The sequence below is a fragment of the Tupaia chinensis genome, unplaced genomic scaffold (assembly GCF_000334495.1).
Source record: "Tupaia chinensis unplaced genomic scaffold, TupChi_1.0 Scaffold143976_1, whole genome shotgun sequence".
Lineage (NCBI taxonomy): Eukaryota > Metazoa > Chordata > Mammalia > Scandentia > Tupaiidae > Tupaia > Tupaia belangeri.
The window spans coordinates 277921-290231 of record NW_006203827.1 but is presented as its reverse complement, the minus strand read 5'-3'; the positions used below and the strand labels follow the sequence as shown (position 1 = coordinate 290231).

Here is a 12311-nt window from a genome sequence, read left to right as displayed (position 1 = left end):
GCCATAGGGAGAAGGACTTTCCCTGTACTTTTTAGGTAGCTGGAGCGGAAGGGCAACAGATTGAACCAGGTCTCCAAGGCCAAAGCTACGTGAAGGTCTCAAGAGCCTGGGAATGAAAATATCAAAAGTGGGTGCCAGGCAGGGATGAGACTAATTGTGAAGAGATGCAATACATTGAAAGTCAGATTTGGATCAGCTTTCATTTTGCTCAGAGTTGGTCCTACTGGCACCCTTTTAGAAATGGACTTCCTCATAGTTGTTGAATGCAGTGGGCAAGTCATTTTCCCCTTCTAGGGCTGGTTTCCTCATATGTTAAAAAGGGGGAGGGGTGGACTATAAATCAGTAACCTGAGTTCAAGTCTCAGCTTGCTCTGTCATCAGTGAACTGTGTAACCTTGTGGCAATCCCTCTTAATCTCTAAGCCTCCGTTTCCCCTACTTAAATTCAGTACAGAATATGTACAAGAGAGACTGTAAGGTTACTCCCAGTTTTGTTATTCCCGTAGGTCTCCTTCATCACTCTCAATTCCAGTCTCTATAACTTCTGGGCTGTGTAACCCAGCTACACCAGTCTCAGGTTCCCAATCAATAATGTAAAGGAGCAGGAAGGAGAATTGGACTAGACTATTGCTAAAGTCCTTGCCAATTTTCAGCATAATACATTTGTTGTTGGTGGCCTTGCTAGGGCCTCCATTCTGGCTCAGCTAATAACCATTCTCTGATTTTATAAAGTAATCACTTTTCCAGCTCAGATCTCCCTAAAATATTCAATCTCAAAGTCTACCCAGCTCCAAACACCCATATAGCTCCTTTTCCAATTTCCATTCTCACAGAGAGCATAGAACCTTGCAGACAGTTCTAAAGCCAAACTTCCTGCTGTTAACTAGGTTAAGAGTATTCCACTCATGGGGCTGGCAGGTGGCATGGTGGTTGAAATCACTGGATTCCCATGTGGCCAACTGCAGTTCGAGTCCCGGACCTGGTGGCTTGCTTTCTCGCTTTCCCTTTCTCTCTTTCTCTGGTCAAATAAAAAAATAATAATGATACTAAATGGAATTAAATAAATTTTTTTAAAAAAGCATATTCCACCCTTGCAGGCAACAACATACCAAAACCAAATTTTTAAATCTGTTTATTTTGTTCCAAACCCCTTGAGGATTTAAAGGTCCCAGGTTTCAAGCTCCGAAATTTTGTTCATTTCTAGATTTAACTGTGGTGCCTAAGAGGCTACATTCTACTCTAAATATTAATACTGTGCTGCTTTTGCCAACCCACATTCTCTCCAAAGGCACACAAGCCCACACATGCACATGTGTGGAAGAAATAAATTGACATCTTGCCATGTTATGTGACACCGGAATGAGTAGATTTGGAACCTGTGACTGTCTTTCTTTCATCTGGAGAGAAGTGGGTGGCAGCTTCATTCTTAGAGCTATTCCCCCTATAAGCAACAAAGAAGGCCCTGAAGAACCATCTTCCACTGACTCAGTGGAGATGGGGCAGGGAGGAGTGGAAGTAGGGTCATTGTTGCTCCAGTTTTTTCAGTAGTTTCTCCTGGAAATTACCAGGCTGATGGGCACCAAGAGTGTCTGAACTGAGTCTGGAGAAATGAAAACAGCCAGGAGCTGGGTGGTAAACCACTATCCTGTCTTGCCCAGTGTATGGCCATAGGGAGAAGGACTTTCCCTGTACTTTTTAGGTAGCTGGAGCGGAAGGGCAACAGATTGAACCAGGTCTCCAAGGCCAAAGCTACGTGAAGGTCTCAAGAGCCTGGGAATGAAAATATCAAAAGTGGGTGCCAGGCAGGGATGAGACTAATTGTGAAGAGATGCAATACATTGAAAGTCAGATTTGGATCAGCTTTCATTTTGCTCAGAGTTGGTCCTACTGGCACCCTTTTAGAAATGGACTTCCTCATAGTTGTTGAATGCAGTGGGCAAGTCATTTTCCCCTTCTAGGGCTGGTTTCCTCATATGTTAAAAAGGGGGAGGGGTGGACTATAAATCAGTAACCTGAGTTCAAGTCTCAGCTTGCTCTGTCATCAGTGAACTGTGTAACCTTGTGGCAATCCCTCTTAATCTCTAAGCCTCCGTTTCCCCTACTTAAATTCAGTACAGAATATGTACAAGAGAGACTGTAAGGTTACTCCCAGTTTTGTTATTCCCGTAGGTCTCCTTCATCACTCTCAATTCCAGTCTCTATAACTTCTGGGCTGTGTAACCCAGCTACACCAGTCTCAGGTTCCCAATCAATAATGTAAAGGAGCAGGAAGGAGAATTGGACTAGACTATTGCTAAAGTCCTTGCCAATTTTCAGCATAATACATTTGTTGTTGGTGGCCTTGCTAGGGCCTCCATTCTGGCTCAGCTAATAACCATTCTCTGATTTTATAAAGTAATCACTTTTCCAGCTCAGATCTCCCTAAAATATTCAATCTCAAAGTCTACCCAGCTCCAAACACCCATATAGCTCCTTTTCCAATTTCCATTCTCACAGAGAGCATAGAACCTTGCAGACAGTTCTAAAGCCAAACTTCCTGCTGTTAACTAGGTTAAGAGTATTCCACTCATGGGGCTGGCAGGTGGCATGGTGGTTGAAATCACTGGATTCCCATGTGGCCAACTGCAGGTCGAGTGCAGTTCGAGTCCCGGACCTGGTGGCTTGCTTTCTCGCTTTCCCTTTCTCTCTTTCTCTGGTCAAATAAAAAAATAATAATGATACTAAATGGAATTAAATAAATTTTTTTAAAAAAGCATATTCCACCCTTGCAGGCAACAACATACCAAAACCAAATTTTTAAATCTGTTTATTTTGTTCCAAACCCCTTGAGGATTTAAAGGTCCCAGGTTTCAAGCTCCGAAATTTTGTTCATTTCTAGATTTAACTGTGGTGCCTAAGAGGCTACATTCTACTCTAAATATTAATACTGTGCTGCTTTTGCCAACCCACATTCTCTCCAAAGGCACACAAGCCCACACATGCACATGTGTGGAAGAAATAAATTGACATCTTGCCATGTTATGTGACACCGGAATGAGTAGATTTGGAACCTGTGACTGTCTTTCTTTCATCTGGAGAGAAGTGGGTGGCAGCTTCATTCTTAGAGCTATTCCCCCTATAAGCAACAAAGAAGGCCCTGAAGAACCATCTTCCACTGACTCAGTGGAGATGGGGCAGGGAGGAGTGGAAGTAGGGTCATTGTTGCTCCAGTTTTTTCAGTAGTTTCTCCTGGAAATTACCAGGCTGATGGGCACCAGCTTCTCTGTTCCACTACTGTTTGAGCTGACAGAATAGTAATGGGGCCCCTTTCTACTCACCAAGCCAAGAACCAGTGGATTTTCCTTTAGGGAGTTGGTAAGAGCTGGACTGGGACCAGTGGAGGGGGCTCAGGACTTTGGCCTTGAATGAAACCATCAAAGGCCAACCGTGCCCCAGCTGCCTGTTTGTAACGGAAAAACTCATAGGTGGGGACCATTGTCTTCTTTGGAGCCCCTCAGGGCAACCTCATCCTCCTGGCCTTGGGATGACCCTGACTTGGGGGTGGCAAGTACTGTTGGCTCCAGGTGACAGCTAGGGATACCTGGCAAAAAGATGACAAAAGGGTGGGTGACAAGAACACAATAGACAAAGGCCCAGAGAGAGAAAAAAGAGACACAAAGAGGCAGAGTGAGGAGAGAGGCTGAGTTCCTAATGAGGTGAGCTGTGCTAGCTGGACACAGCCTGGCAGTGTTCTCTGCCATTGCGAATGCTCTTCAGTAAGATTGTTGCCCAGAGCCTTGGCATAGGGAAGTATCTGGCACTGACTTCCCAGGGATGAGAGTGGTCCAGAATCTACCTTTCCTGGCACCTTTAATGCCCACTAAACAGAGTGACCCAGGATGCCCAGCATGGAGAACAAGTTGGGTTGTAAAGGTTAGGATGGCTTCCCCTTCCTAAAAGAAATTGTCCAACCCTACGTGTAGCAGCTGCCTGTACCTTTGGGGTGGGGGTGGGGTTTAGGTTGGAATTTTTTTTGTTTTGTTTTGTTAACAGTCCATTTCCTGGCATGACCCAGGTGAAAATATTTTCCTGTCATGAGAACTGAGAGATGGAAGAGTTGGTCCTTCACCATGTTAATAACCACTACTCCTCCTCCCACCATGCCAGCTTCCTGTCATCAGTCCTTTGCCTGCTGAGATGAAAAGAATTTCTTCACATTTTGACAGACAGAAACAGAATGGGGAGTTAGGAGGGCCTCAAGGTTAATGCACTGGCCTGGGTGATCTGTAAAAATCAGTGAGTAGAATATGGAACCCTATGGTGTTTAAGGTACCTTCCTTATATGATATTCTACTCTTCCAGTCTATGATTGTATCAGCATGAGCCAAGAAGTGAGATGTGGCTCAGCCTGTGATGAATAGGACTGATGCTAGTGTTAGGGGTAGATTGAGTTGATGGCCTAAGATCCGGGTCCCTCCTTTCTCCAAGCACCCATGTGTCTATGATAGTCATAAAAATAATTAGATGGGGAGAAGATAGAGGGGACACAGTAGCAAGAAAAAGAAAGATGGGAAGAAGAAAGCAGACATAACCAACCATATGATAGGGATACTGCCTATATACAGCTCTTGGGAAGCCACAGTCCTCAGAAACTCTGAGACTCAAAAGGCTTCTTGTCTCATTTTACCTTCTTATCACCCCCCACACACAAGATGAATTGCAATGAACATCTCAGCAAACAGAGGCTTGGGTCTCCCCCACTGGACTCCAGGGGACTCAGTAGCACCTTTGGCAGTTGATTTTAGTGGGTGAATAAGAAGCTGGAGCCAGGAAGTCCCGTCTCCCTCCTCCTATAGGGATTAGAAAGTATATAGAGAGGCCAGGGAGATGATCCCAAGCTTTCCCAGGCCCTAGAAGGAGAAGAGTCCTGGCAAGTTTAAAGGCATTCATGGGGAAAATTTGGTTAATGAGTTTGGAACACCTGGAGCTTTGGCTCCATGGGGGATGTCAGGTGGCTTGAAATGTTATGTGCATAGGTTTGGGAACAAGTGTGCTGGTGGCAAAAATGTAAATGCTGAGCAGGGTGGGATGAAGGGGAAAGGCTGGGGAGGAGCACACAATGGCAAGAAAGAGGCATTAGATTGGTTCCTCAGGGGTGGGTGACCCAGGAAGCAGCTCTCCATTGGGGTCTGGGTCAGGGGCCAACATTTTATCCTTGCTCGAATCCCTCTGCTCTTTCTTGAACATCCTTTGATGCATCAAAGGGACGAAGAAAAGGATTACAGCCCCAATGATAGGGGGCACACCGGCAAAGTAGAAGGCCACATGGTAGTCCCCAAAACAGTTGCGGAGGAGGCCTGAAAAGGTCAAGAAAGACAAGTCAAGCTCAGATTTGCTCTACCGCCCAAAGTTGTTCTCTGCCTCTTCTAGGTGCCATTGCAGTGCCTTTGCAGAGAACTCAGCCTGTACTGCCTTGACTCAGGAGCTCCTGCAACTTTCAGGGCAGGCAATGCCTACCTAAGGAACTACAGTTGCAGGCCCCTGAAGTGAATGATCATTATGAACGAAGAAAATGTAGCTTCTTTTATGTTTCTCCACTGTGACTGTCATTAAGCTATAGCTAACTTTCAGTCATTCCTAGATATGGAATTAGAAGGAAATCTAGTTTAAAAGATCTCCACAGAAAATAGCTAACCCTTGTCTTGGCTTATGGTGATATTTTTCATCCCACTCTCCCCACAAATTGTTCTTGCAGAACAATTCAACTGAGTTCCTATTTGTCTTTTCTTTGAAGAGCCCTCTCTGTGAAGTTCCATTTGCCTTAGGAGGAGACTATATGCATGCATGTATTTTTCTTCAAGGTACAGATATGATTGGCCCCTCTGGGTTCCTCCAAGCTACAATAGCATGGATAGTTTCTAAAAGCTCATGGGAGGATGAGCCCAGAAACAGCATCCAGGAAAGGCAAAAAGGCCCTTGGCTCTTTGCTTACTCAGGAGATAAGTAATATGAAAAGAGATGTGGATTCTGATACACTGTTGGGATAAGGGGCTTGTAAGACACCCCCCCACCATCCCACCATTCCCCAGTAGGCAGTATGTCTATTGCAGAAAAGCCTGAACAAAAACTTTTATCACTGTCACACAGTGCTCTCACAATATTTGCATGTAATTAGTGTTCGAAGAATTTTTGTTGAATTAGCCAATTTGACCAGCCTAGGATAGGCTAACCTATGAATTAATATTCTTAATAAATTCTATAGGAAGGAAATAACTTCTCTTTTCATTGGTTTTCCTGTTTCCTATGTTTTCTAGGGTAGCAACAATGCCCTTTCTGGGAGAGTGGTGGGAAAAACTAGAGCACTGAAAGATGGCAAGCCAACACTTTACCTGTTAGAAGTGAGCCCAACTCAGTCCTTGGGTGTTACCTTAGTCAATTCTCTTCTACAGGCTCAATCCAGAAGCCAGTAGACAAGAAGGAAGTGTCTCTAAGTTTTAATAAAACTAAGGCCCACTTTCTCTTCTCTTTCCGCCCAACTACTTTACAATCACTTGCCTTGGAGTAAGAGGATACTACGTCAATAGAAGAGTCAAGAATGTCAAACCCATTTTTCTCTCTACCCTCCTGGAAGGTGCCATGCTATTATAAAACCCCATTAAAACAGATATATAGCCATGTAAAACCCTTTCCCCAGCTGAATGAATTAATCCATGCATGTGTACTGTGTTTAGTCTTATATACCAATAGTGGTTAAGGGTTTCATGCACTCTGACAAAGCTACTTAAACAAAGAATAAGAGGAAAAATAACCTCAAACAGTGGTGCTCAGGAGAGCTAGAGCCCAGGGAAAACAGGATTTTTCTCACTAATGTCTGCCCTGGAATATCAGCCTTACCTGCAATGGGGGGCCCGGCAATCATTGGCAGTGCCATCATGCCCAGGAGGTAGCCAATAGCCTGTGAGGCCTGCATTGGGCCCACCAGCTCAAATGCGATGGGGGCCATGATGGTGATGAAGAAGCCATCGCACAGGCCCAGAAAGAGGCAGACAACAATGAGGCCCCCGAAGTCCCGGCACAAGGGAATCATCATGGACATCAGGCCCAGGAGCAGGAAGGAAAGGACCTAGAGGAACAATGGCCTGTGGTCATGTTGTGCTGGCTAGTCAAAAACACATAGCAAATCACATCTCTTTTCTCAGGTCTTCATTTTTCCCGAGTAAAAAATGGGGTAGAGAGGGGATGTCAACAGGGAAAGCAATTGGACTTAATAGTTACTCAGGCCCCTTCGAAGTCCTGTACTGAAAGATTCAGTCATTTTTTTTCCCTATAGGGCACATACACATGCTGGATAGAGACAGAAAGAGAGAAAATACCTTCAGAAAAGGGAGTTGTCTCCATGCCACAATCCCTTTTCCTCCATTCTCTTCTCAGGATTTTTGGCATTCACACCTGTGTTTTTCAAGCTGCCAGGTCTAGGACTTGAACCACATAGTCGGCCATATGGGATCTAGCTGCCTTAACCACCATACCACCAAGCTGGCCCAAGACTAAGTCTTTAAGACAGCCCCTACTTGGGGCAAGCAGGTGGCGAGGTGGTTAAGGTGCTAGACTCCCACATGGCCGATCATGGTTAGAGTCTCAAACCCAGTGGCTTGAAACTCATACCAGGCACATATGCATGTGTGCCCAAAATCCTAAGAAGGGATGGAATTGTGGTGTCTTTCCCTCTATCTCTTTCTATCTCTCTCCAGTGAACACATGTGTTATTTTAGAATTATCCATTTAATTTTATTTATCATTTTTTTTGAAAAAATTAGACTAACACACACACACAGACACACACACACACAGAGGGAAAGTGAGAAAGTAAGCCACCAGGTCCAGGACTCGAACTGTGGTCAGCCATGTGGGAGTCCAGTGCCTTAACCATCATGCCACCTGCTGGCCCCTGGAAAAAAAGTCTAAAAAAAAAAATACAGCTTCTATTTAACTGTGATTCTGTCAAAATTATAAAAAAGAGGGGGAGAGGACTTGGTCCTTGGCCTCAAGAAGAAGTTTTTCTTTGCACTGGACCCTAAGATAAAGGGAATTGCTGTTTTTACTTTCTGATCCTTTGTTCGGCTGGTCCAGGGAATCAAGATCCGGGTTAAAGCTATGTTGCTGTTCTTAGATCCAAGTAAGGTATGAGGAGAGGAAGAAAGAATTGTCTGCATGAGGATTAGATACAGGCTAGAATGGAATAACTTTCCCAAATGTAGAAGTAGCTAGTGCTCATTTTGGGGGGAGGGACCTTATTTTTCCATTATTTTCATTTTTTAATTGCCAGAGAGTGTATGCACTCACCAGAGAGAGACAGAGAGGGAGAGGGAGGAAAAGGAGAAAGCACCTCCCATACCATATGGTCATGCCACAATTCTCTTTCCATTTCTCCATCCTGTTGGGATTTGGGGCATGCATGTACATGTACCCAATGTGTTTTTCAAGCTGCCAGGTCTGGGACTCCAACCACATGGTCAGCCATATGGGATCTGTTTCCCTTAACCACTAGGTCATGAACTGTCCCTGTATGGGACTGATTTTAGAAAACATGATTAGGAGGTTCACCCCAGTTCCTTGTGCTTTAGGACATGGGTGCTACTATCCATCTCAGTATGGCTTTGGAGGCCACTTGGGCTTGCCTGGGCACCCCGAGAAGGCAACAAAGGGGACTTTCAGCTGAACCAAGCCATATTCAATGCTGTTTGACACCTTAAAGATTTTCTGTGTTGTTGCTGGCAGTGGGTTTGTTAGGTTGATTGGTTGAGTTTCAGAGAGGATAGTGCCATCTGCAGATATCTCTTTGTTGAGAGACCTTTGAACTTTGCCTATACTATTTTGAGGTAGCTAGGCAGAAGCTAGGAATAAGAACCACATACCCAAGCTTCTCTTCTAGGAGATTCACATATAACTGTGAGATAAAACCAGACTTATCTATCAACTAAGTCCATTGTGGAAATTAAGAGTTAATATTAGAGAAAGATAGAGAGGGAGAGGAGAAATATATAACTTCTCATTATATAACACAAAGGACCCCATTAACCTATTTTAATCAGCTCTAATTACTTCCTATTGTATTTAGCTGCCTCTTAACATCCTCCATGAGTCTTTGTCAAGATTCAGAAATTAAAAATTGCTCATGGAACTGAGAATCAGTCCTCACAAATTGGCTCCAAATGAGTTTCTCTTGCAGGTTGTCACTGTTTCTTTTCCAACAGACTGTCCAGGAGCTTAATGACAGATACATGTGTCTGTCCTCATCAACAGTAGGAACCATCAGGTCTGGAGGATGGCTGTTTAGAATCTGAAGCTATGTACATTCCTTTTCTCTTCCAGGCCTGTCGTGCATCTGACCCAGGGAGAAAAGAAGGCAAATTCCTATGATGGAGTATCTTGAGAAACTCAAGAGAAAGGAGAAGTTCATCCATTGTCTTGGGCCTGAGGCACTCAATTTATAAAATGAAGAAGCTGGACTACAAGTTGAGGGAGATATGTTTTGGATGTAATGTTCCAAGACTATGTTATGTGATTCCAAGTGGTAAAATTGGGTTAAGTAACAGAAAAGAAAAGGGGCAGGAGTGGTGGTAGTGGTAGAGGGGGTAATCAGCAGAAGCACTGGGTCCTAAGCTTCTAACCAGCTAATACCTCCTCCTCTCTTGGAACTTCCCCTTAACAGCAGAAGGCAAAAACTGCTCAGACCCTTCCTGTCTCCTAGAGACTGTGGTGAGACTTACTGTAGCTCTATGGGTAGGCAGGGGCTTCTGCCTCTCTTCAGGATAAAGTCTTTGCCCAATTCCAGAATACCCTGATTTCCAGAACCCTTTAGCATCTTGGAACTGCTAATAATGGCAGGGAAGACCTACAGGGATGTAGAAGAGGTGGGGAAAGTCACGCATATGTCTATGCAAAAAGTCACCCAGATAAAGCACTTAATGATGCTTGAACAGGAATTTAAAATTTTGTAATTGGTTTATCTCAACTATAGGCTCTTGGTTTGACCTTAGTCAAGTGACTTATCAACTCAGACTGGGCTCTACCATTCATCACTTAGGGTAAGGTGGGATAGGAGAAAAGTGCTGCATAGGAGTTCAGCTCTGCTTCTACTGTCTGTGTGAGCCTTTCTTAGTTTCTCCATCAGTGTAGTGATAGATTAGACTGACTGGACCATAAGGGCATCCCTAGTTCTGACAAAGCAGATTCACCAGCTCCTGCAAACTAATAGAAAGTTAAACACAACAGGAAAATCATATCCTTGTTCAAGGATACTTAGGAAAGTACTCAGGGTTGTCAGAGACAGCACCTTAACCACATGGCAAACCACGGTTTCAAGTCCCAGACCTAGTGGCTTGCTTTCTCACTCTCCCTTTTTCTCTGTCACTCTCTGGTCAAAATTGAGAATAATAATAAACTAAATTAAAAATAAATAAATCTTTTACAAATTCCTTTTAAAGTTTTTTTTTTTTTTTTTCCCTAGAGGGCATGTGCACTCACTAGGGACAGAGTAAGAGAGAGGCTGAGGAGAAAGCACTCCCCATGGGGAATGGTCACACTTTGATCCTTCTTCTCTATCTCCTTCTTTTAGGATTTTGGGCACATATGCACATACATCCAGTTTGTTTCTCAAGCTTCCATTTGAACTACACAGTCAGCCATGTAAAATCCAGCTGCCTTGACAACCGGACCAACAAAGCTGGCTCAACTTTAAAAGTATTTTAAGAGATTCCATATATGAGGGTACTTCAAATGTTCATGCAAATTTAATATTATGAAAAAAAAAAGTTGTATGGATCCATTTTTTTCTGCACCAAAATAAACTCATACTTCAATTCCATTTTTTCCACGAGCTTTTTGAAGCCTCTGTGTATGTACTCTGCTCTCACTGGACTCTCACTGCACTTTGGTCAAGGAGGCAGAAAAAGAAATGGGGAAACTGAGGTTCTGAGAATTTGATTGGCTTTCCTACATTGCACAACATGGTGGTGTTAGAGTCTAGGGCACTGCAGTGGGACACTGATTCTGTCCCACAGGCTAAGGATAACCTAGTATCTGTGGCAGACTATTCCTCCCAACAGTGGACAGAGGTCACACTCACCTGCAAATAGATCTTCTTAAGTCCAGGAATTGAGTCACTGATGTGGCCTGATACAAGACGCCCAAGGCCTGAGGTAGCTCCAATACACACCAAGAGTACCCAGGTCTCCTTGATTTCCAAGAACTCTTCTTCCACATACTTCATCTGAAAAGCATAGTACCAAGGCTCCCAGAATTCAGGAGGAAGGAAAGGCTGACTGATTAACTGTTAGCATATACAGAACTCTCACTTTTCTGGCCCAGAACAAACCCCCTATCCTGCAGCTCTAGCTCCAGGACAAGTTCTCTGACTGCATCAAACAACCTAAAAGACTGCTTATTACTTGGTGGTCTGGATTCTGGGTTTCTGAGGAATGGCTAAGAAGGGTGGCTATTTTCAAGCCCCTTCTAAGCCCTGGCAGGACAGAATACAGTCTTAATAATTGAGAAAATTCCAAGGTTCCTCCCCAATCTTCCCATTCCTGTCACAGAACAGCCTCAGACAAACATCAGGTCACTAGAGGAGAAGGATCCACCAGTTTCCAGGTAACTCTTCCAAAGTATGTTTTAAGAAACATAAGGTCTATGGAGAATAGCAACTGGACTACAACCAACAGTTCTGTTGCCATAAATGTTTGGTGGATACTGGGATAAACAAAGCTCAGTGGGTTTCTTTTTTCTTTTCTTTCTTTCTTTCTTTCTTTCTTTTTTTTTTTTTTTTGAGAGAGATTTTTGCTAAAGGGCATGTGTACTTGCTAAAGAGAGACAGAGAGATAGAAAGTGAGAAATCATCCTCCAGGGGGATGGCTATGTTGTAATCCCTTCTCCATTCTTCTTTTGGGATTTTGGGCACACATGCACATGCACCCAGCTTGAGTTTCTCGCCCTCAGGTCTAGAACTCAAACCATAGTTGGCAATGAAGGAGTCCAGCTGCATAACCATTACACTATCTGCCATTTGCTGGTCCCAAGCTCAGTGAGTTTCTTTCGTTCTTTTTAATTTTTGGAGTGAGATTTTTGCTATAGGGCACGTGTGCACTCATCAGAAAGACAGAGACATAGAAAATGAGAAATCATTCCCCAGGGTGTGACCATGCCACGATGCCATCCCTATTATCTTCTTGGGATTTTGGGCATGCACGCACATGCACCTGGTGTTTTGGGGTTTTTTTTTTTTGTTTGTTTGTTTGTTTGTTTGTTTGTTTGGAGAGGTTTTTGCTATAGGGC

The 12311-nt window shown here is 43.8% G+C and overlaps 1 protein-coding gene across 1 annotated transcript in view; it reads right to left on the bottom strand.

Annotated features, from left to right (window-relative positions):
* Nucleotides 1-4070: 4070 nt before the first annotated feature.
* The window catches only part of SLC16A2 (solute carrier family 16 member 2), a gene marked incomplete at its 5' end in the record, with an annotated part of 201503 nt that continues 193262 nt past the window's right edge, over nt 4071-12311 (bottom strand). The window contains 3 exon segments of the mRNA XM_014583011.1: nt 4071-5335; nt 6873-7101; nt 11107-11250. Of these exon segments, the coding sequence (XP_014438497.1) occupies nt 5115-5335; nt 6873-7101; nt 11107-11250 (594 nt within the window).